Genomic DNA, 20859 nt, shown 5'->3' with positions numbered 1-20859 from the left:
TCAAATTCTCAATGGGTTATGTAAATGAAGATGAAGCAATGGTTCCATCTCTGGACCAACTTGAAGTTCCATTTTGTGGCCCATATCTCATTTCCTTTTTTGGCAACATTATAAATCATAATTCATAAATATCATAACCCTTGATGACCTCAGGGACATGAAAGTCATTTTCGGTCATTAATAAAAGGTCCATTTTTTAAACCATCTGTAAGTGCTTATTTTTACTTCAGTAATCTTTTGGTGGTCGTTTTTTCCAATCTCTCTGCTTCTCACAAGCCTTTTTGCATTGCACGCCATGTGTTTGACAGAAGTCCCGAGTTAGTTTCAATACTGTGAACTTACGATAATTTCGCCTCAAATTTACACCATGCAACGTTTATCGTCGAGAATATCGAGAGCCAAATTCTCCTTGCTAACAACTCTCTTTGCCGAAAGACATTGTAAGAACACTTTCACTACATTTGTTGGTAACCCTGGTTTCCATAAACAGCAACAGCAAAATGCGATTCCATGCGATTTCTTGAAATGGGCTTCACTTGGTTTTTATAGAACCTCAAGGTTCGCTACTGGGTTCACGCCGTTGCAGCCAAAGCCATTGGATTCGATCATTGATATCCAGAGAGCCAAGGATAAATCATCCGACGACCTTGCTTCCATTTGGGACGATGTATGTTCACATTCTTAAATGTTTGTCTTGGTTATGATTTCCACTTTACCAGTCCTTAATTTGTTTGCAGCTGAATTGTTGTTATTTCAAGTTTTTGAGTACAAAGATATTGATCGTTTTGTTAAATGTGTGTCCATTGTAGAGACTGCGTAGATAACCGTTATTCTTTGTTGTTCAAACTTAAGAATTTAAATCAAACCCACTTTTCACGCTAATGTTAGTGGAATTCAATTTCCAACCAGTTGAACCAGCTAGAAGCCACTGATATTTGATATTGCTTTAGTAGTGTTTGATTTTGATCTGAATTTATTGTTCATAGACTGGTGTATAGGCTGGATAACTACTTCAATGCCATTCCTGTATGGAGACTGAGTAACTTAGTGTTGAGTGACTTGAATGATTATTAGTAATGCGTGTATGAATGAAGATTGATATTTTTGTATACAAGAATTATTACTGATGCCAAATAAGGAAAAAGGGGAAATCATTTATTCTCATTTTCTGTTAGAAAGAAAGAGAACAAAGCTCTCATGTTTCTTAATGCTAAGTCTCCATTTTTTATTTCATTTGTGAGTTCTAACTTCTCTGTTTTCTGAGCTTAGTCCTGCTCACACCAGCTCTAAGCTTCTATTTTGGCCATAGCTTTGAGTTTGAGTTTTCCAGGAACATGAACATTTGCTCAGTGATGCCTTATGAATCTTGTTTTTCCTTATTTCTGCTTTCAAATAAGAGACTTTCTGACAGTTTTGTTTGTAGTGGAAGATAGGTCATGAGCCCTTTGTAGATTCATCTGCCAACCCAAAACATTCTATGCAGGATGAGCCAAATGCGTAATAGTTCTCTTCCGTTTCAATCGCTTACCTTCATATTGAATAATTGTATTTTCAACTTGTTGTCCTCATATGATCTTGGTTGGAGTGACAATTTTATTAAAGCATCTAGTTATAAATCATGGATTATGATTACTTCTTTTATTTTAAATTTTTTATTCCAATGATTTTTTTCTTCTATGTTTTGGTGGGTTGGTGTTATATCAGTATCACATAGGAAGGGGCCACATTGGTGCAAGTATGAAAGCCCAACTATATCATTTGTTGGAGCACAGAGCAAGGGATTGGTAATTATTCATGCATGTCTCTGCTGTATATATCTCTTCATCCATTGGGTTTTTATTTTTACCTTTTTATAAATCTTTGCAGCCGATATTTTGTAATTCCATTGTGGAAAGGAAGTGGTTATACTACAATGTTCACTCAAGGTTGGTCTCTTTTCGCTATCCTATGTCTTACAGTGTTGCATATAATATGTTTAGTTGTAGTCTGATGTGAAAGTTAATCTGTTTGTTATAAAAGAAAAATCATTGTCTTGGTTGCTTCTTTAGCTATACTACCTACCTTATGACTTGAAGTCTATTTATTTATTTATTTTTATGGTTCTGAAATTCTTGTACAGGATTCATGCGCCAATTCTTTAGATTCTTTTATGAGTTGTATGTCTGGTGCATTTAACAGTGATATATAATTGTACTTATGCTTGTGGAAAGTGTACATCTTGGTTAACAGACCAATACTTGCAATTCTAGAAAGAGGATGTGACCAATGTGTAAACAAGCTAAAGTTACTTTATAGTCATAAGTACCATTTTCCTTTTCTCTTTTGATGTGGTCAAGGCGTTAAGCAAAAACTAGCTGAATAAACTTCCAAGGTGGGGAACACTCTGCAATGCCACATTAGCAAATGGATTAAAGAATCTTAATACTTGTATTTATGTGGTATACATTCAATAGATATGTTGTACTAAAGACTAGAATGATAAACGCTTGTGGAACAAGGTAATCAGAACTAGCTTCTTGTCATGTACTTAATCTTTCCTACTGCTTTTTGGTTCATGGAACAAGGTGATTGGTTGATGATAAATTATTTTAGTGACAACAGATGAAAAAAGTACAATCAGAAGTACAGTTATTATGTTGTTTAAGCAATGGTCTTGAGTTTCCCATGTTAAAGTTAGCTTCTATGTGACTTTTTGGTGATAAGGTTTCACAAAATTATAGAATAAGGTTGTATTTGCAGATGTCAGTAACCCAAGCTGTTCTAATTTAGTTTGGGAATATAAAGAAGTTAGAAAGCTTAATGTCCTTATATAAAACATGGCAAGGGTGAGTGGTACCACAGCATTCTGTTCTTAACGATAAATAAATGAGAGTTGCAAGATGCTCCTTCCATTTCTTTGCTTAGCTTTTTAGCTAGGGCCACTCAGAATACCAAGCATATGTTTGCTCAGAATACAGAGAGTCACAAAAGCTGTCTTGAGAAAGCAGAGTGATTTACTAACATTCTGTCTTTTTTGCAGTGCAATTGCCACACATTCTTTTTACTGGACTTGAAGATTACAAGGCGAGAGGAACTCAAGCAGCCCCTTACGTCACTGTAACATTTTACACAGACTTTGCAGAGACCAAGGATCTGGTGCTTATCCGCGGAGATGTAGTCTTCACCAGTAAGCTCAGTGACTCAGAGGCAGAATGGCTATTAGAGACCACCCAGTCTTTTTATTTGAATGATGTGAGGTATAAGCTGGTGGAACAGTTCAATAAACAAACTCGTGATTTCGAATTTAAGGATGTCCTATGCACCTTGAACATGCCGGTCTTGTGATTTCACCAAAAGTTAGTTCTTCCTAATAACTGTAGAACTGTAGAAGTGAAGGGTTCAATCAGCAGCAATAAGGTTGCAGAGAAATATTGTTCTCCTTAATTTAAAATTTTCTTGTTTCACCATGTATACTTTTCACTTATAGATTTACTTGATTTATAATTTTATGTTTCATCTTGTATTGAGAACATTGGTTTTGTTACTTCATGTTCAATACCATGGTGCTTTGAAATGATTTCAGTGTAAAGACCAAAGACATATCCAAACCGGTGCTCCAGATGAAAGGGCATGAATGGAATTTCACCTCTTCAAAAAAATTCTTTAAAGCACTCTAGAGTTTAGGCAAGGCCAAAACGGTGCGCTGGACTCTTAAGGGGTAAAAATAAAATGAAACGACGTAGTTTTGACACAAAAAATCAGGGGAAAGACGGGGTCCGATTTATCGTGTTTTGTTCTCATAGCAAATAAATCCTTCCCTGCAAAAAGGAAGCTCCCTGTAGTTGCAGACTTGCATTTGAGTTTTGTAATCTTCCTCTATTCTCGCGCGTCCATTATTCTTCCTCGTCTCATCTGTACGGTCTCCTCTTTGCTATTACACTTCTTTCTTCATCATGTTTTTAGTTCAATTTATATTCATAAAAATCTCATACTCATTTCACTTTCTCTTATTGTTCGATTTCTCACTCAGCTTTGTACACAAACCAACAAAGAACAACGTAACCAAAAATTTCTCCAATGACTGATTCTTCCGAGGACGCCAAGCAAATAGAGAAGCTTTACGAGTTCGGCGAACGACTCAACGAGGCCAAGGACAAGTCTCAGGTTTAACTCTAGGGTTTTATTTCACTTTCTTTAAATGCCTTTTCTAAAATGATAGTATTACTGTTGACGTCAATAATAATTGTTCTTGTTGTGTAGAATGTGAAGGACTATGAGGGAATAATCGAAGCTGCGGAAACGAGTATAAAAGCGAAGCAGTTGGCTGCACAGCTGATTCCAAGATTTTTCAAGTTCTTTCCTGACCTCTCGGGTCGTGCCGTAGATGCACATCTTGATTTGATCGAGGAAGAAGAGCTCGGGGTCAGTGATTTTGCTTTCTCTACTGGTTCAACTGGTTGCCTCTATTTGATTTTTGGAATTTATTTAACTAGCGACCATTATCTTTACGTTAAATGCTTAAACGAGCTCTTAAAAATGTGTGGTAATTTTTGTTTTTTTCTTTTGGCTTCAATGAATTACTTCAACTTTATATCTGGTGAGTTAATAAAATTTTTTCTGCTGGCGCAATGAAAATAGTTTTTTTTTTCTTCTGTAGAAAATAAAGGAATAGGGGGTAATAAATTATGAATGAGTTTGGTGCCGGAATTACTTTATTGGTTTGTTGCCTTTTTTATATTGTGAAAACGTAGCTATACTGACCACCTTATTTGATTAAATTGTTTGTATGAAAATTGAAATTTCAACCGTTAACAGGTTCGGGTCCAAGCAATTAGGGGACTTCCTCTATTCTGCAAAGATACACCAGAGTATCTTTCAAAGATTGTTGACATTCTTGTGCAACTCCTTTCAGCTGGTAAATTACAATTTGCTAATAAAAATCTGCTTTCGGATAATTATTGGGGCCATGTTCTTGTGCATTTTATCTGATATTTTCTTGATGCATCATAGAGGAAATTGTGGAGCGTGATGCTGTGCATAAAGCACTTATGTCCCTTTTGAGGCAAGATGTGAAAGGTAAATTGCTTTATTTTCAAATTGAAGTATCAAAGTTCTTGTTTTATGATGATGAGTTACAAATAAATTTATAGCTTATCTATATTGTTTTATCTGTCGTGTCTATCTTGAATAAATTATTTGGGTCTTTTGGGAAAATGGGCATTTGACTGAAGAATACATTATCTTTGATTATGAGAATTAGAGATTATTTATCAGTCAATAGTGAAGTCAATGTTATGCAGAATTTGCATCAAGTGATGGTTGCCTTGCTGTATAGCTATGTAATTGTGTAATTTCTACTAATATCCCATAGTTCATGTAGCTTATATTGCTTATTTGTAAACATGTGCTATCTTGAAATACAGGTTTTTAGTTTATATTTTATGTAACCATGAAATTAGGAAATAATGTTTTTTCGAAAAATGTGATTCCCTGGTATAGTGGAAAGTAGCTCAACCGTCTACTCTACCTTGTAGTGCTTTTTTTTTTGGTTGACTTAGTGTTGAATCATGCAACAAATGTTTACGTCAAACATAGGCCTTAGTAATTACACTTCATGAAAATTGGCTATCGCAATTACTCCAGTCTTGTATCCTAAGCACTTTAAATTAGCTAGTGGAATTCTTTTTTGCCCATCAAGCTATTGTGAGCCATATCATACTTAATTGTGTGAATTTTCTCTTTTCATTTTACTTGCTCTTTTTCTTTGGCATAATTGTGTGATCTTGTAGCTTTTTGTACTTGAAATATGTTTGTTCTCCCTTTTAGCATGGAGAGGTGGTTTTTTGATAGAACTTATGTTGTGATATTTTGTTTATTTAAATTTATTTTATGTGTTTAAAGACAAGTATAGAAATATAGACATAAGTGTAACAACTCGACTCAATACTAAGATATTGTCTATTTTAAACATAATTTATCAAGATTTTGTTTTTCGGCTTTGCAACACATAATGTGACTTGATAGTTTAGAAGCTCACAAACTATTTAATTCATTTTTTCCTTTCTTTTCTAAGCAATATGAGATGTTACGTTCACCCTCAATTGGATTCAGCGTCCTTGTTGGATGTTCAAGGGCTAGGATCCAAATGAAATGAAACAGATTGAGGGGCTAGGATAAGATGAAATAAAATGAAATGAAACATATCATTTGCATGTCTTCACTTGGAATTGACTCTGATACCATTTGTAACAATTTGACTCACTATCAAGATATTTTTTGCTTTAGACATATAGTCTTAATGACTTTTACTTTGCAACCAAAATATGTCTTGATAGTTTAACAGTTTACGGGTTATTTAACTAGCCTTAACCTTTCCTTCCCAAGCGATGCGGGAGGTTGCATTCACCCCATATTCAACTTAATGTCCTTGCTGGATCTCCAGGGGCTAGGATCCATACATAACGGAACAAAATGAAACAAATTAGAAACACATTTCTGGTTGTGATCGACTTAGATACCCTTTGTAATAACCCAAACCACTGTCAGGATAGTGTCTGTTTTGAACACACAATCCATTAGTCCAATTAGTCATAATTATTCATTTACAAGGATGAAGTCTTAGGTTCAAATCAAGAGGTATGCACATAAATACACAACATCTTGCTAGTGGGTGAGGTTGTTGGGTCCAATAAGGGAAGTGGATGTAACATCTCACATCGCTTAGGAAGAAAAGGTGAAGACTAGATAAATAGCTTGTGAGATCTTAAATTATCAAAATATGTTTTGAGTTATAAAACTCAAAAGCAAAATCATGATGGATTATGCCTGAAGTGGACAATATCTTATTAGTGGGTTGGGTTATTACATTAAGACTCATTGGTGTTGGTTGGTTCAAAAGTAACCCAGTGTACCCAGGTCACATGAATGTTGTCTTTTTTGTGAACCTGTTTGGGCACATGAATATTGTAATTATTAGAAGTCTTATTTTTAATGTTCTTTCATCTAGCATATTATCAGAGTGCATGCCTGTGTTGCCTTCTTTTGCATTTTCCTTTTGTGGTTTCGTCTTTGGCTGACTTAATTTTGTTGTTGATGCAGCTTCATTAACTGCCTTATTTGAGCACGTTGGGAGTGTTGATGAACCAAGCACAGATGAAATCATACGTGAGAAGGTTCTTAGCTTTATAAGAGATAAGGTTGTATGACCTCCTATAACGTTTCAATTGCTATTATTATGCTGATTATCTTAAGATGATATTCATGGCTAAGTTAACCTCATTTGCAGGTTTTTCCTCTTAACGCTGAACTCTTGAAGCCTCAAGAGGAAATGGAAAGGCTTATAACTGATCTTATAAAAAAAGTATGTTCATGGCCTTAGGTGTTTTTTCCCATTAAATTAAATGCTCTCTCATGTTTAATTTTGTTTATAATTGTGCTAAACGTGCATGACTAATTTGAATGATGTCCAAACAGAGTTTAGAAGATGTAACTGGAGCAGAATTTAGAATGTTTATGGATTTCTTAAAAAGTTTGAGCATATTTGGGGAGAAAGCCCCTCAGGAACGCATGAAAGAGCTTATTGGTATCATTGAAGGACAGGCGGATTTAGATGCACAATTCAATGTGAGTGTGTGATTTTTTGAGTTTGGTTAATAATTATAAATATTGTAGTCTTTTTCTATTCATCATCTCTCGTAACTTGGGAGTCATGTTTAATAACCTACTTTGCTTGATGCATTTTTGGGGCATCCAGGTCTTCTGACCCTTTTGCGGTATTTGGCATTCTTTGCATGAGAATTGTGAAATTTACAAATATTGTTTCCATCTTTGTAATACCTTATCTCATTCGCGTTAGCTTAGATTGTTAATTTGTCTGATTCCTTTACAATTGGGGAGTAGTTGTAACATCATGGTAGCTAATATGTGTCAATTTGCTTTTGTTTATTGTTTGGTGTGTATATGAAGAGTAATGGATGACAGATGATTATGAAACCCAGTAATTATGATCACAAGGAAATGCAGTGAGAAATTTGTATCTGCACTTTCTTATGATGGTTATACTTAGTAATTCTTGCTCTGCCTTTGAGGGAAAGGGATTATTAGGGGATACATGATCTTGTTTGAAGTTCTAGCAAGTTTATTGCATGTGCTGTTATGTAAAACTAGCACACTGTTGGTGTGACTTCTAGGGGCCATTAGGTTTCAGGAATTTAAAGATTACCTTAGTAATCTATCTTTTATTACTTACATTACCTTGTTTGGTTTGTCAGTAATAAAAAATTAAAATAATCTTTTATTATTAATACTGATGTGACAGATAATATAAGTGGTAATCTGATTATCACCTTTACCTTAGGTATTAAAAAATTATCAAGGTAATCTTAATTTTATTATAATTATATTATTTATTAAAAAATTATCAAGATAAATTTATTTTTAATTAATATAACAAATAATATAAAAATATTTAAAATAATTATATTCAATGGTATTTAAGTAAAATAATTTATTAGTAATTTTTTATTACCTTTAACCAAACACAATAATTATTTATACCTACCAAATTTTATCAAACATAATAATTATTTATATCCAGTAATCTTTCAAGTAATCTATCTTTAAGGTAATCTCCCTATTTTAATTCTCCATTAGTTTGTTAGTATTGTGAATTGATTTTGTTTTGCTTAATCATGCTATTTTCCCTCTATGACATCTTAAATTATTTAAACTGTTTTTAATGCAGGTTTCAGATGCAGACCACATCGACAGATTAATATCATGCCTGTACATGGCTCTTCCTTTCTTTCTGGTATGAATTTTGCTTTATGTTGTTGAAGTTGTATACTTTAAGAAATTCTCTATTTTTCTTAATTGATTCGTCTTTATTTTCTAAAAATTTCATTAGAGAGGTGCATCAGGCAGCAAGTTTCTTAATTATTTCAACAAACACATTATACCAGTATTTGATAAGGTAATGCCAGCTTCTGTTTGTTTATTATTCAAAAAGAGTGTATTTTTTAATTTATGGAAGAATTTCAGGTAATTATTGGTTTTGAAATAGAAATGATTGTGCAAATTTGGTGGCAAAAAGAAAATCTAGAATGGAGTGTTTTTTATTTTTTTTGGTTTTTCCAAATGTGTGTAAATTGATAACGGCAGTTAAAATCTAGAAAAATATCTCTGATGTTTTAAAAAACTATTCATAACTCATAAAAATTTCAGGAGCCATATAATTTAAAAGATTTATGAGCATGTCTCAATCATATGCTGATTTTGCAGTTTCTTATAGAATAAAAGGATGATGATCTGTTTTTCTCAGCTGTTTCTGTATGAAATCTGTAACATTTCTGGTTGATAGAAGTTGGTTTCTGAATAAAATTTGAAGATGTTTTTCCACCACAACAGTCTACCTCCTTTAAAGACTCTTCAGTCCAACTCTTTATTGTGCCAATAAAGAACTTTTTGATATACTAACAATTTTTTCTTTGTCAGCTTCCTGAGGAACGAAAGCTAGATCTTCTTAAAGCCCTTGCAGAAATATCACCTTACGCTACACCACAGGATTCAAGACAGATTCTACCTTCTATTGTTGTTCTATTAAAGGTATACATGCTATTTACTATTATGTTAGATCATTTATTCAGAATGGTAATATGAAAAAATACAATCTAACTCTTAGTAAGTTTTCACTCTTTAATGGTTTTGTTTGTCTATGGCTAAAGTCTCGCTATAATGTACTTGAATCAGTAATTACTGGGTCTAACTTATAAAAATATTTTGCCTGCAAGATGTGTATATGCCTAGTATTTGTTTTAAAACTCTTTATTCTCTCTTCTCAGAAATATATGCCTTTGAGGAAGACTGGCGGAGAAGAAATGAACTTTACTTATGTCGAGTGCTTGTTGTTCACTTTCCATAATATGGCTCACAAGGTTGTTAATTTCGCTATGTTAGCATTGCCCTTTTCTTGTTTACTGTATTTTTTATTGGAAAATGACTTGCCAGGTAACTACTTTGCAATGCTTATTTCATCTTTTTATTTATTTACTTATTTACTTATAGGCTCCCAATGCCACAAACAGTTTATGTGGTTACAAGATTGTCACTGGCCAACCATCAGACAGGCTTGGAGAGGACTTCTCTGAGTGTTTCAAGGACTTCACTGAGAGGTAAGGGTAGCTTTTATGATCTTTTCTGGATGACATTGGTTGCAGTTACCATATCTTGTGTGGCTTTCATAATCTTTTCTGCATATTTTCAGTAGTCACTATTTTGTTTGTAGCTGAATTTAGTTTTCTGAACAAATATTGGTAGACATTTTCTTGAACCTAAGTTTTTTTTTTTCAATCCTTTGTCAAAATCGAGCAGATGCATGGTCTTGCTCTGAGAAGGTCTGGGATTTGTAAAGAAAATCTAAGATAGATAAGTGAATTGATCTTTTGACATTAAACTGATGAAATGCTTGTATTGAGAAAATTTGCATAATAGATTATTGATATCCAGTAAGGCCGTTTAAAAAACATATATAGAGATTTATTTATTTTTGTAACAACTTCCACTAATAAATGTATATTGAGTTATCTCAAGATATATGCAAATATCAGCTCCTTCCTAGTAACTTTTTCTTTTCTGACCTGATAAACTTATCACATTGACAGGCATCTTCCTGAATTCTGTATTTCTCTGTCCTGTGACCTTTATATCTTTAATTTTTTTTTTTTTATTGGGTTTGCTTTTCAAGTTTGATAGTTCAAAAGCAGTCTTCCTCAAAATAAATGAGATCATTCCATATTTCACAAGTTAACATTTTCCATCTTTTTGGCTGAGTGAAGTTTGTCATTGATAATTTTAATTTCTCAAATGGTTTGTACCCTAAAACCTGATAGACATTATCCTCTTTTCTTTTTCATCCTGTGAGTTATAATCTGTTATTAATATCGTCCTCTTTATTGTCATGTGACATAGATTGACTACTGTTGAGGACCTAACTAGGGCAACAATGAAGAAATTAACTCAGGGAATGGCTGAGCACAACAAAGCAATGGCTGCTGCTAAATCTGATGAAGCTAAAAATAATATTGTGAGTTTATTTTTGGAATATTCTAGATCTCTTGTGTTGTATTTTTTCAGTATGTTTTCTGTATCTGATTTCTTTGTTTTATGTGAAGAAAACTCAAAAACAGAATACTACAACTGGGCTACGGACCTGCAATAACATTCTGGCCATGTCAAAGGTGGAAAGGAGTAAAATTTTCTTGTAATTTGATTACATGTATAAGTGAAATTGTCTTTACTAATCTCTGGAAATTTTTGAATTTCAGCCGTTGCATTCAAAAACTCCTTCATTTATTGGAGATAAGAGTGTCAATCTCTCGTGGAAAGAAGCAGTAAAGCGTTCTGTGCCCCCGACAACTGCAACTGGGTATGACATCTGTCTGATATGGAAACTTCCTTTTAGCTTTTTGTATCAATTTGTGTTTATGTTTAAATCTATCTTTTTATAGCTGTACATTCATCTGTGGAATTATTTTTATGGCTTCATCTCACTAGCATGAGGATAAAGGAAAGTGATGGATGTATGTTGAGTGTGTAGGCTGAGGTATAATATGTTATTATACCCCAAATAAGTTTGGTTAGAGTGACATGGATGAAAACTTGGAAAAGTTATCATGGTTGTCACCCATTGAAATATATTTGAGATGGACCCACTGTTCCTGTAAAATTTAAATGGACCTTTCTACAATTGTACTTATATATAGTAATTTTTTATTAATTTTGTGCAGAGGGAAACGGCCTGCTGCCACTAATGGTTCTGGCAATGTGACCAGCAAGAAGGGCCGTGGATATGGAGGCTTGCAAAATCAGCTCGTAAATAGAGCTTTGGAAGGATTATCGCATGGTGGAAGGGGAGGTATGAGGGGCAGGGGTAGGGGTGGACGTGGAAGGGGAAGAGGCTATCGATTACTCTGAAGAAAGCGGTTCAAGTGTAAGAACGACGAGAATTTGGAACTGAAGAATGCAGAGAGAAGATATTTGATGTAATTGTAGTTCTTGTCTGTTTAAACAGGTTCTGATTGACAGATTCCGTGGCTAAGTTTCTCGATTAATCATGGACTAACAAGGGTTGAGGATGTGGGTTTCCTTTCGGATTTATTCTTGAAAAGCAGCAAGTCTTCGGACAGTTTCAGGAACTTTGCATGATTGTTGGTGCGTGTATTCAATATATATTATTATTATGCAGGTATGTCCATTTGTCTGACCGTATGTGGAATTGTACCAAATTTAATTCTGTTTTTAGTGAACATGGTAAGACCTTTAAAATTTTCCTGGTTGTATCTCCAGTAACAAGAAACAATTTGTTGCAATGGCCTGATGTCAAATTTACTGCTTAAAACTTTACTGTTGAAAACAATTAAACCTCTATAATTTACAAACAAATTTAAACCATTAATTATAATTTTAAACTGTTACGACAATTTTAGCCACATAAACCTTGGCCTCAGCTATAAACTGGAATAATCTCGGTTTCCTTGTCAACCTTTATGAATTCTTAATGATCATGATCCGAAATATCTGACTGGAAGAGTTCCTCCATTCATCAGCCATTCCCTCACAAGTTGAAGCTGGATAATTATTCCTTCCTTTCCTATCACGTTGAAGAGTTCCTCCGAAATATGTATACACATGTGTCATTATATGGTGCAAAATATCAGCGATAATTTTATAGGCTTGGCGCTGCTTATCGGGGCTCCAATTCTCAATATGGTGCAAAATATCGATCCCGGTGGGGTTTTCCGCTTTAACTCGTGTGTACTGGTCTTCTCCGAGGACGGACTTGTACATTGCGGCGAAATCGATGACCGGGACCGTTAGGGTTCCATCCATGTCGAAAACGACGCCACGAAGAAGCGGTTTGGAGGCAGTGGTGGCGGTGGACATCCTGGACCTTGTAACGGAGTTGAGGGGAGTTTTAGGGAGAAAGAGAAATGGTGTGGAAAGAAGTGAGGGCATGAATGAAGGAAGAAAAGAAACCGACACAAGGGAAACGAAATGAGAGTCTTTTGCATTTGGAATTTTGTCTCGAAATTGGCCGCGTTTGATTTGTGTGGGGTGGGGAGCGTCAGATTATCAAAGTACAAATGATTGAAATTTCATAGGCTCCTGTACTCACAAATTTTAAAATAAAAATTAATTTTTTTAATCAATTATATATAGTTAAATGTTATTTTATTTTTTATTTAAAATTATTTAATTTTATATATATATATATATATATATATATATATATATATATATTTTATATAAAAAATAAATATGTATAATTTTGCCTATAGAAATGTTGTTGGTGAATTTTGTTAATTTTATTTTTATAATAATTAACCTTAAAACTAATGTAAACAAAAAGTGACAATATATTTAATACAATTTTTTGAAAATTTGTTTTTCAATTTTATTTGATAAAAGGTGTTTCATATATCATATTAATTAATAAATCTTACTAATGAAACTTAAGGATAAATGAAAAATTTTTTTACTAAAATTTTGTGGATGACAAAAAATTTGACAAAGATAAACTTTGATGAAAAATTGTGAAAAATAAAATGAAATCTCCCACGTGTTTTGCATGATTATTAATTTTTCACGTTGTCTAGCGATTCGCCAAAAAAACGTACCATAATATCTGCCATTTTCTTTTAATTGCAGATGCAATTGTCGGAACCGTAAAACTGACTTGTTTTTAAATCATTCAAGTGATCTTTGCGGCGCACAGTTAGAGCCGTTAGTGGGCATGCTAGGCCGGGCAGGCCGGCTTTGGCAGAGTTCACCGGTTTTATGGATTGTGTTGTGCCTAAGCGTGTCTAGTCATAAACCTTCGTGCAAGGCCAACTCATATAAAAGAGTAAGCCCACTACATGGTCGTATATTGGGTCATAAACGAGTCAGTCCGTTAAAACTATTTTTAAATTTTTTTAATTAAAAATTAAACTAAAATTACTAAAACCAAATACAATACTCAAAACATTTTATTAAGAGCAATACTATGTGTATCCATTTTAGGTACACAAATATATACACACTCATATGTATCATCATATGATTGATTATTATTTTATTCTTAATTCAAAATCATCCAATCATATGATGAGACATATAAGTGTATATATATTTGTGTATACACATGTGTCATTATATAATTGAATGCTATTTTATTATCAATATAAAATCATTCAATCTTATTATAACACATTTATACGTGTACACATTTATTTATTGAAAATGTGTGCATGGAGGTTCATTCTAATATATTCTCGAACAATAAAATTATGTGTACATATTTTTGATATACAAATATATACATACATGATGTGTTATGATGTAATTAGATAATTTTAAATTATTGATAAAATAATAGTCAATCATATGATAACATATCTATATAAATACATATACATATTTATATATCAAAAATATATATATATATAACATTAGTTCATTTTATAAATGATAAAGTATGAAAATTAAGATTCTTATACGAGTATTAACTGTGTGTGTGTGTGTATATATATATATATATATATATATATATATATATTATATATGACAGTACAATATATACCGATCAATTCGATCTCAGCCACCATGCGGGATATCCTCCATTTCAAAATCAACTTGTGAAGTTGTCTGAAGGTTGGATGGAGTGCCAGAAGAACTTTGATACTCCCATCTTCCAGACCTCGATTCATGTACATCTGGTGTTTGAGCCAACGCTAAAGCTGAAATCCCCGTTGCAGTCCCCGGATTATTCGTTCCACTGCTATTATTAGGACTGCATTTTGCAAACCTAACCACCTTGCTCCAAAGGCTTAATACACTCAAAGTTACATTGCCTTGACTTGCCGCTTGATTTTGTCTATATTTCTTAAGCAATTTAACCAGAAATGGTAAAGCACAAAGGGTAGAAGTGGCACCACATATCAGGTAGAGACCCAAGAAGTTGCTGAGTTCCAAGCTTTCAGTTTCATCGTCAGTTAAGTTGGTTGAGCACTCCCGTGAAGAAGCAAACCATCTTTCTTCCTTTTTCCTTAAGAATCCATTCTCTGACAGCTTGAGAATAGCTTCAGAAAAGTCAACTGCTATGGGGGATCCCTTTTGGAATGCCTACGAGGATAGCAAAAATGAATATATAGAGTTTTCTCTCGTTGCCATTTCTTTTAGTTCGGAAGTAACAAAATTTTGAATGTTGAAGAAATCAGATTAATCGATTGTTTATAACGAAAATCTTCTAATAGAAAGGGTTAAGAAACTACTCACAAAGGCTAATCCTCCAAATCTGTTGGTGGGTATGGTGGCAGTGTAATTCTTGCAGAACTGTCCCATGAAAACTTTCTCGTATGGGAGTTCAAGAAAGGCAGCGGCTATGGAGTTGTTCTGAAAAAACTTTGGATAATCGTATTCATGGAAGACATTCACGATGTTTTCTGATTTGAACCCTATCACATTTTGTAGGTACTTCCTCACAAATGAATCACCGTCGCAACCAACTTTCAAATTGGCTGCCTTAAGCCACTCAACGTCCGTTAGATCTGGTTTCATTCGTCGGACGGTGAGCATTGAAGATAGACTGGCTGTATAGCTTGAGTTTAATATCAACACCACGAAAAGCCACACAGCAACCACCAGCCGAGTGAGATTGCTGTGAACTCTCTCCCCTGAAAATATTAGGAATTTAAATATAAATAAAACAGATATATGGATGCTCTAAGAATCGTGATGCCTACAAAGTTGGAAAATAGAGAGATACATACTATGAGCGAAGAAAAGAGAAGAGGAAGTAAACCAAAGAGCGGTGGCAATCTGATTTCTCCACGGCCCGCGAAATTCAGGATTATATGGGTGCTCTAAGATCCAAACTATGCACATTGTGTAGATCAAGACGCCACCAGTCACCGCCCACATTTCCTTAGTGAAAGGTTTCATGAACATCCAAACTGATTCTTCAGTCTGAATTTGAACAATCAGAGACAGTCCTGACCCCGCATACGGTACTGTAAATTCCATATTTTTGGCTCTTTCAAGCAGTATGGTTATGTCGCCCACAACCGCATCATAGCTCTGAAAACAGCGTTCCATTTTGTAAACATTGGAGCTTTGGAAGATATAAATAGATGTCTTTTAAAATATCTGTAATATATATCTATGCGTGCAAATAAACAATAAAACTACGTTTACATATTTTAAATATACAAAATACATACACAAATAATATTTTATTATAAGATTGTATAATTTTGAATTAAAAATAAAGTGATACTCAATCACATAATATCATATTATCTATACAATCATTCCATCAAACATATAAGTTTACTATCATACTAAATATATTTATTTTTCATTAATCTCAAACATTTTCAATATTTCTAAAAAAACAAAAAAACCAATCAAAAGATCTAACCCTAAATTACTTTGTAAGTAAAAAAGGAGAACAATGTTATATGTATATACCTTTGAGTATATATATAATGTGTGATTATGTAATTAGTGTTATTTTATTTTTTAATAAAGTTATATATACACATTTTAAGAATAAAAAATGAGTACATAAATAATGTGTTTTCATGTGATTAAATTATTTTGAATTATGAATAAAGTAATATAAAATTACAGAAGAATACATCATCTATATATTTATTTTGTGTACTTAAAATGTATAAATATGATTTTGTTATTTATTTTTAATTTAAAATTATCTAATCATATAATTAGAAATCATCTATATAGTTATTTATGCATTTAAAAGTATTGGACATAGTTTATTGTAAAAGGAAAACAAACCAAGATTTTTTATAGACTTTACAAGCAAGTCAATTTGGTTCTCCGTGTCTCCTATCAAGAGTGACTAAATCAAACTTAGAACTTATATCTAAACATATCATGAGATTGTAACACTAGAAAATACGAATGAACTCATCATTTTCAAAACTATAAATCAATTTTAATTAGGATTAACAATATTAAAAAAGAAAAAAATGTATAGCCATAACAAGAATTTGTTAACTTGGCATTATGCTTGTATCATGTGTTTCTTTTGTGAAATACTAGCCTTTATGTCAAATTATATGCATTCCAAGTGAACTATGAAGGCAGAGTTAAGTCTTGATTACCTTGTTATGGACATGCTCAACAAGATCATCATAGGAGCCATTATATGGAAAGAATTTGTATGGTAGAGCATAGTTCAATCCATGTAATACCTCGTTAAAAAGATCAATGCAAAAACCCGTATAGTTATCATCAGTGTTGTTCAGGGAAACCTTCACAAACTTGTCGAATGAGGTTCTGCCTGGAACTCCAATTTTGAGGGGCTTTGCCACAGTAGGCATTGACCAGCCTTTCGGAATATCTGGCTTTAAGTCACCAGGCCGAGTCACAGCACCATCACCAACTTTGCTGCTATTGTTCTCCTTGGTTTCATTTTCAATTTCCAGGGTCTTTGAGAATCCAAACTCAGGCAACCAAAATTCTAGCTCTTTGTACTTCTTTCCAACCACTTTTATGAGCCTTGATGCGGTGGTATGCCGCAGCCTGGCTCCTTCGAAACTTATTTCGCCGCTTAAGCCTGTGAAATTGCCTGATAATATTTTTCTGAACAAGACTGCAGAAGAAAAACTATCCTCACTTGTCATTTTCTCCAGGCCCAGTGCAACTGTTTTAATGCTATCATAAGCCTTTAAGGCATAAATTCCAGGGTCAGAACTATCTTCCTCGAGATTCTCGGATCGAAATTTTGTTTTGAACTGACCTTTAAAATCCTTGTAAGAAGTGGTGTCATCAGAGAAGTATGTCTTGATTCCGAGAACACCTTCCATAGAGGAGATAACAGAAGTGTTGAGCGAGCCAAGCAAACTTGTGATGGTTTCTGTGGCTATCCAAACTGAGTCTGCCCCCATAAATCCCATCTGCCCTGCCTCTCTGAACAGATGAATCGTCGTAGATGATGATAACTGAAGAACAATAAAAACCCGAGATTGTGTTTGAAGTAGTTTCTTCAGCTCTTCTTGTACATATTTTTTTGGATTAGTCAAATAAGAAAATGGTGGAAGAATCACTTGCTGCTCAATCTCCGAACTAACATTTCGAAGAGCTGTTGACAGATAAACTACCAGGTCCCTAGTGTCTCCACCAATCGCATCATCTTCATAAATGACAATAACTTTTCTCCAATTATAAGAACCAACAAGAGCTGCAGCGCATCTTATCTGTTCAGCTTTATTGTTAGTCATTGTTACCAAGAAAGGCCAGCGAGTCACCATTAACGGTGTTGAAATGGGAGGTTCTGCAAACGATAGGACGGGAACGTGGGCTCGGCGTCCGATATCAGCAAGTAAAACTGCTTCTCCCCACGACTCCAAGCCGCCGATAATCACCTTGACTTCATGCTCTTTTATCAGCGATTCAGCTGTAATGGAAATGGATCAACTTCCATATCTTTAATTTTCCAAATTCATGTAATAGAAGTAGCAAAGCTCAATAAAAATTGCCATGTTACCTGCAGAAGAAACATTTAAGAGATCTCTATCAGAGTGGCGGAGGTGAAGAGCTAGCTTGTAATTTTTCAAGACACTCTTAAAATTTTGAACTGCAATTTGCATTGCCACCCTTTGTTCTTTCCCTATTCGGGAATTAGCATTGTCAATGATTGCACCAATGTTTATAAGCTTGTAGCCATCAGCAGCTTCAAGCTCAACTCCATGGCAGAGGAGGACAAAACGTGAGATGAGTAGCAGGATTAAGAGCCGAGTTCTTGAAAGTTTTACGGTATTACTAGAAATACTGATAGGATAAAGAAATTGTGATTCTTCCATAACAGCTTGTAATTTCTTCTCCAGTCGACCATTCGGTTATGGAATTTACATATAAGAGTCTAATTGAATGGCGTCACTATTGGACAATACAAATGAAGGTGCGTGGTTATTTCGTAATGAGTCAGCTCTGATGTGTACGTGATCTAAGAATTGAGAGAGACAGATATTGTGCAATTGCCCGGAAGATAAGTAATGGACTAGACTCTAGAGACCGTAAATTAAAAGAGATTCCCACAGCATAAGAAACTACAATTCCCCGGACTCGGCCAAAATAACATAAACAAAGTGGGATTTTGTCAAATTTGCTGGAATTGTATCTTTTCCGTGTAGGATTGTTGGTGTCAAGTGTAATCTGGTATAAAATCGCTAAAGAGGAACAATCTTATCAAATTGCAACCTTGATGCTTTTATGACCAAATCATACCTTTCTCTCGGTGTAATTAAAGTGAATCGCCCTTCAATGAGTGTGATTCAACTTAAATCACCTGAGTTACACCTAAAAATGTATTATTGCAATACTAAATTATTACTCCTTCCTATGTACAACTCACTTGAAAAAATGTGATTTTGGTCTCTAAAACATTACCTTTTCAGGTAAATTTTACCTTAGTTATACCTAAAGAGATTCAGTCGATCTTGCCCTAGTGCAATTTTGTTAAGATTGCACCTTTTAAGATGTGACCTGGCAACACAACACCAAGAATTGATAATTTTCTCATTAAAGAAAGAAAACTGAGAATGATCATTTGATTTCTTACTGAACTTAATTACATATTAAAGCAAATTTTTGCAAAACAAATATGGCATATAAAATCACGGGTAATGTGAGTTGTCTTCTAATTTAATTTATATGTTTCAACAGAGGTAGTTTAATGCATTTCATGGTTGTGGAATTGTTCAATGCAGATGAAACTTTTCTAGCAAGGTATTGACAAATCGACATGACTCAATGAGGTCTGACATCCCCCTGTTAAATTAGTCTCGCTTGTAGGATCTTATCTTTGGCACAAGATGGTCTTGATTGGTGGTAATTTTAGAAGTATTATTGCATATTTTCTCAGCAAATCTGACTTATTTTATATTGAACTTCGTGAACTGGTCCCCATTTTTCTTATTTACAGCGTAAATGTGAAGACCAAAGAATTGGACTTTAAAGATATAAACGCGGTTTGATTTTTAAAGGCTATAAATATGAGTAGAATGAAAGCAGAAGATGATAGTTACGTATTTTTCTTTTTTTCCAATAGTTATTTATTGCTGAGAACTTGTCATCAACTTGAAAGATTCTATTGTCAGATTCTGAATGATAGAGACAACATTACTTGATGAACTAAATAATCATTCAACTAAATCAAAATTTTCTCGATGATTCCTTTCAACTTTGATTAACTGTGTTCTTTACGTCTAATTAGGTTTTCTTGAACATTGAATTTCTCGGAGAATATTCAAAGTGGCATATTTTACCTTATGATATATATTATACAGAGCTTTTCTTGCACCTTTTATGCTTATGCTGGTTAGTTTTGTGAACATTTCTATATGGAAATGAAGAGGAAAAAAAGAAAAAGGAAAAAAAAATTGATATGTTCATTGTTTGATGTATTATATCTGTACCATTTATGATACCAAGATACTTTCTGTGAGCAAAGAAATAGTGAAGGTGAACCACAATGCATTGTTAATCTGATCCTTCCATAGGCCTACCAAACTTGAACATCGTCATGAAGATGAAGTTGTCACCAGTCAGCACTTACTATTCCCATTTGAAAGGCCTTTAGTTGACTCTTCAAGCTTGGTTGGCACTATCTGCGACGACCTTGACTCAGCATATGGCTCAGTAAATTCCACAGCATCATTGGCGTACCATTCAATTTGGACCAGAAGATCAAACAATCTTGATCAAAAATATCAAGATACTGAAACAAGCAAAGCATAATATGAATTCCAGATGAACCATCTTCCTTTTAGTCATAGTTTACCCTTCCTCCTAAGGCTCTGTTAGTCAAGGTCTAAG

At 33.9% G+C, this 20859-nt stretch overlaps 4 protein-coding genes across 4 annotated transcripts; 2 read left to right on the top strand and 2 right to left on the bottom strand.

Annotated features, from left to right (window-relative positions):
- Positions 1–194: 194 nt before the first annotated feature.
- LOC123219036 (ATP synthase mitochondrial F1 complex assembly factor 1) lies at positions 195–3556 on the top strand. Its single transcript, XM_044640739.1, has 4 exons — positions 195–667; positions 1705–1784; positions 1867–1925; positions 3020–3556. The coding sequence occupies exons 1-4, from the start codon at positions 368–370 to the stop codon at positions 3322–3324; spliced, it is 744 nt and encodes a 247-aa protein (XP_044496674.1). The 5' UTR covers positions 195–367; the 3' UTR covers positions 3325–3556.
- A 175-nt stretch (positions 3557–3731) lies between these two features.
- LOC123219035 (apoptosis inhibitor 5-like protein API5) lies at positions 3732–12342 on the top strand. The gene is made up of 17 exons (XM_044640738.1): positions 3732–3893; positions 4010–4143; positions 4240–4401; positions 4795–4894; positions 4990–5055; positions 7078–7175; positions 7265–7339; positions 7453–7602; positions 8723–8788; positions 8885–8950; positions 9472–9582; positions 9819–9911; positions 10042–10148; positions 10945–11059; positions 11148–11213; positions 11301–11401; positions 11763–12342. Exons 2-17 carry the CDS (start codon positions 4057–4059, stop codon positions 11947–11949), a joined length of 1650 nt encoding a protein of 549 aa, XP_044496673.1. The 5' UTR covers positions 3732–3893; positions 4010–4056; the 3' UTR covers positions 11950–12342.
- A 63-nt stretch (positions 12343–12405) lies between these two features.
- Positions 12406–13086, bottom strand: LOC123219037 (haloacid dehalogenase-like hydrolase domain-containing protein At2g33255). The gene has a single exon (XM_044640740.1). The coding sequence runs from the start codon at positions 12988–12990 to the stop codon at positions 12520–12522; it is 471 nt and encodes a 156-aa protein (XP_044496675.1). The 5' UTR covers positions 12991–13086; the 3' UTR covers positions 12406–12519.
- Positions 13087–14520: 1434 nt separating this feature from the next.
- LOC123218661 (glutamate receptor 2.9-like) lies at positions 14521–18870 on the bottom strand. Its single transcript, XM_044640184.1, has 5 exons — positions 18530–18870; positions 17145–18439; positions 15786–16092; positions 15292–15689; positions 14521–15138 (listed from the first exon to the last, which is right to left on the bottom strand). The coding sequence occupies exons 1-5, from the start codon at positions 18843–18845 to the stop codon at positions 14611–14613; spliced, it is 2844 nt and encodes a 947-aa protein (XP_044496119.1). The 5' UTR covers positions 18846–18870; the 3' UTR covers positions 14521–14610.
- Between the last annotated feature and the right edge of the window lie 1989 nt (positions 18871–20859).

Source organism: Mangifera indica, chromosome 6 (genome assembly GCF_011075055.1).
Source record: "Mangifera indica cultivar Alphonso chromosome 6, CATAS_Mindica_2.1, whole genome shotgun sequence".
NCBI lineage: Eukaryota > Viridiplantae > Streptophyta > Magnoliopsida > Sapindales > Anacardiaceae > Mangifera > Mangifera indica.
Note: the sequence above shows the minus strand (reverse complement) of the source record. Positions and strands in the feature narration are given on the sequence as shown.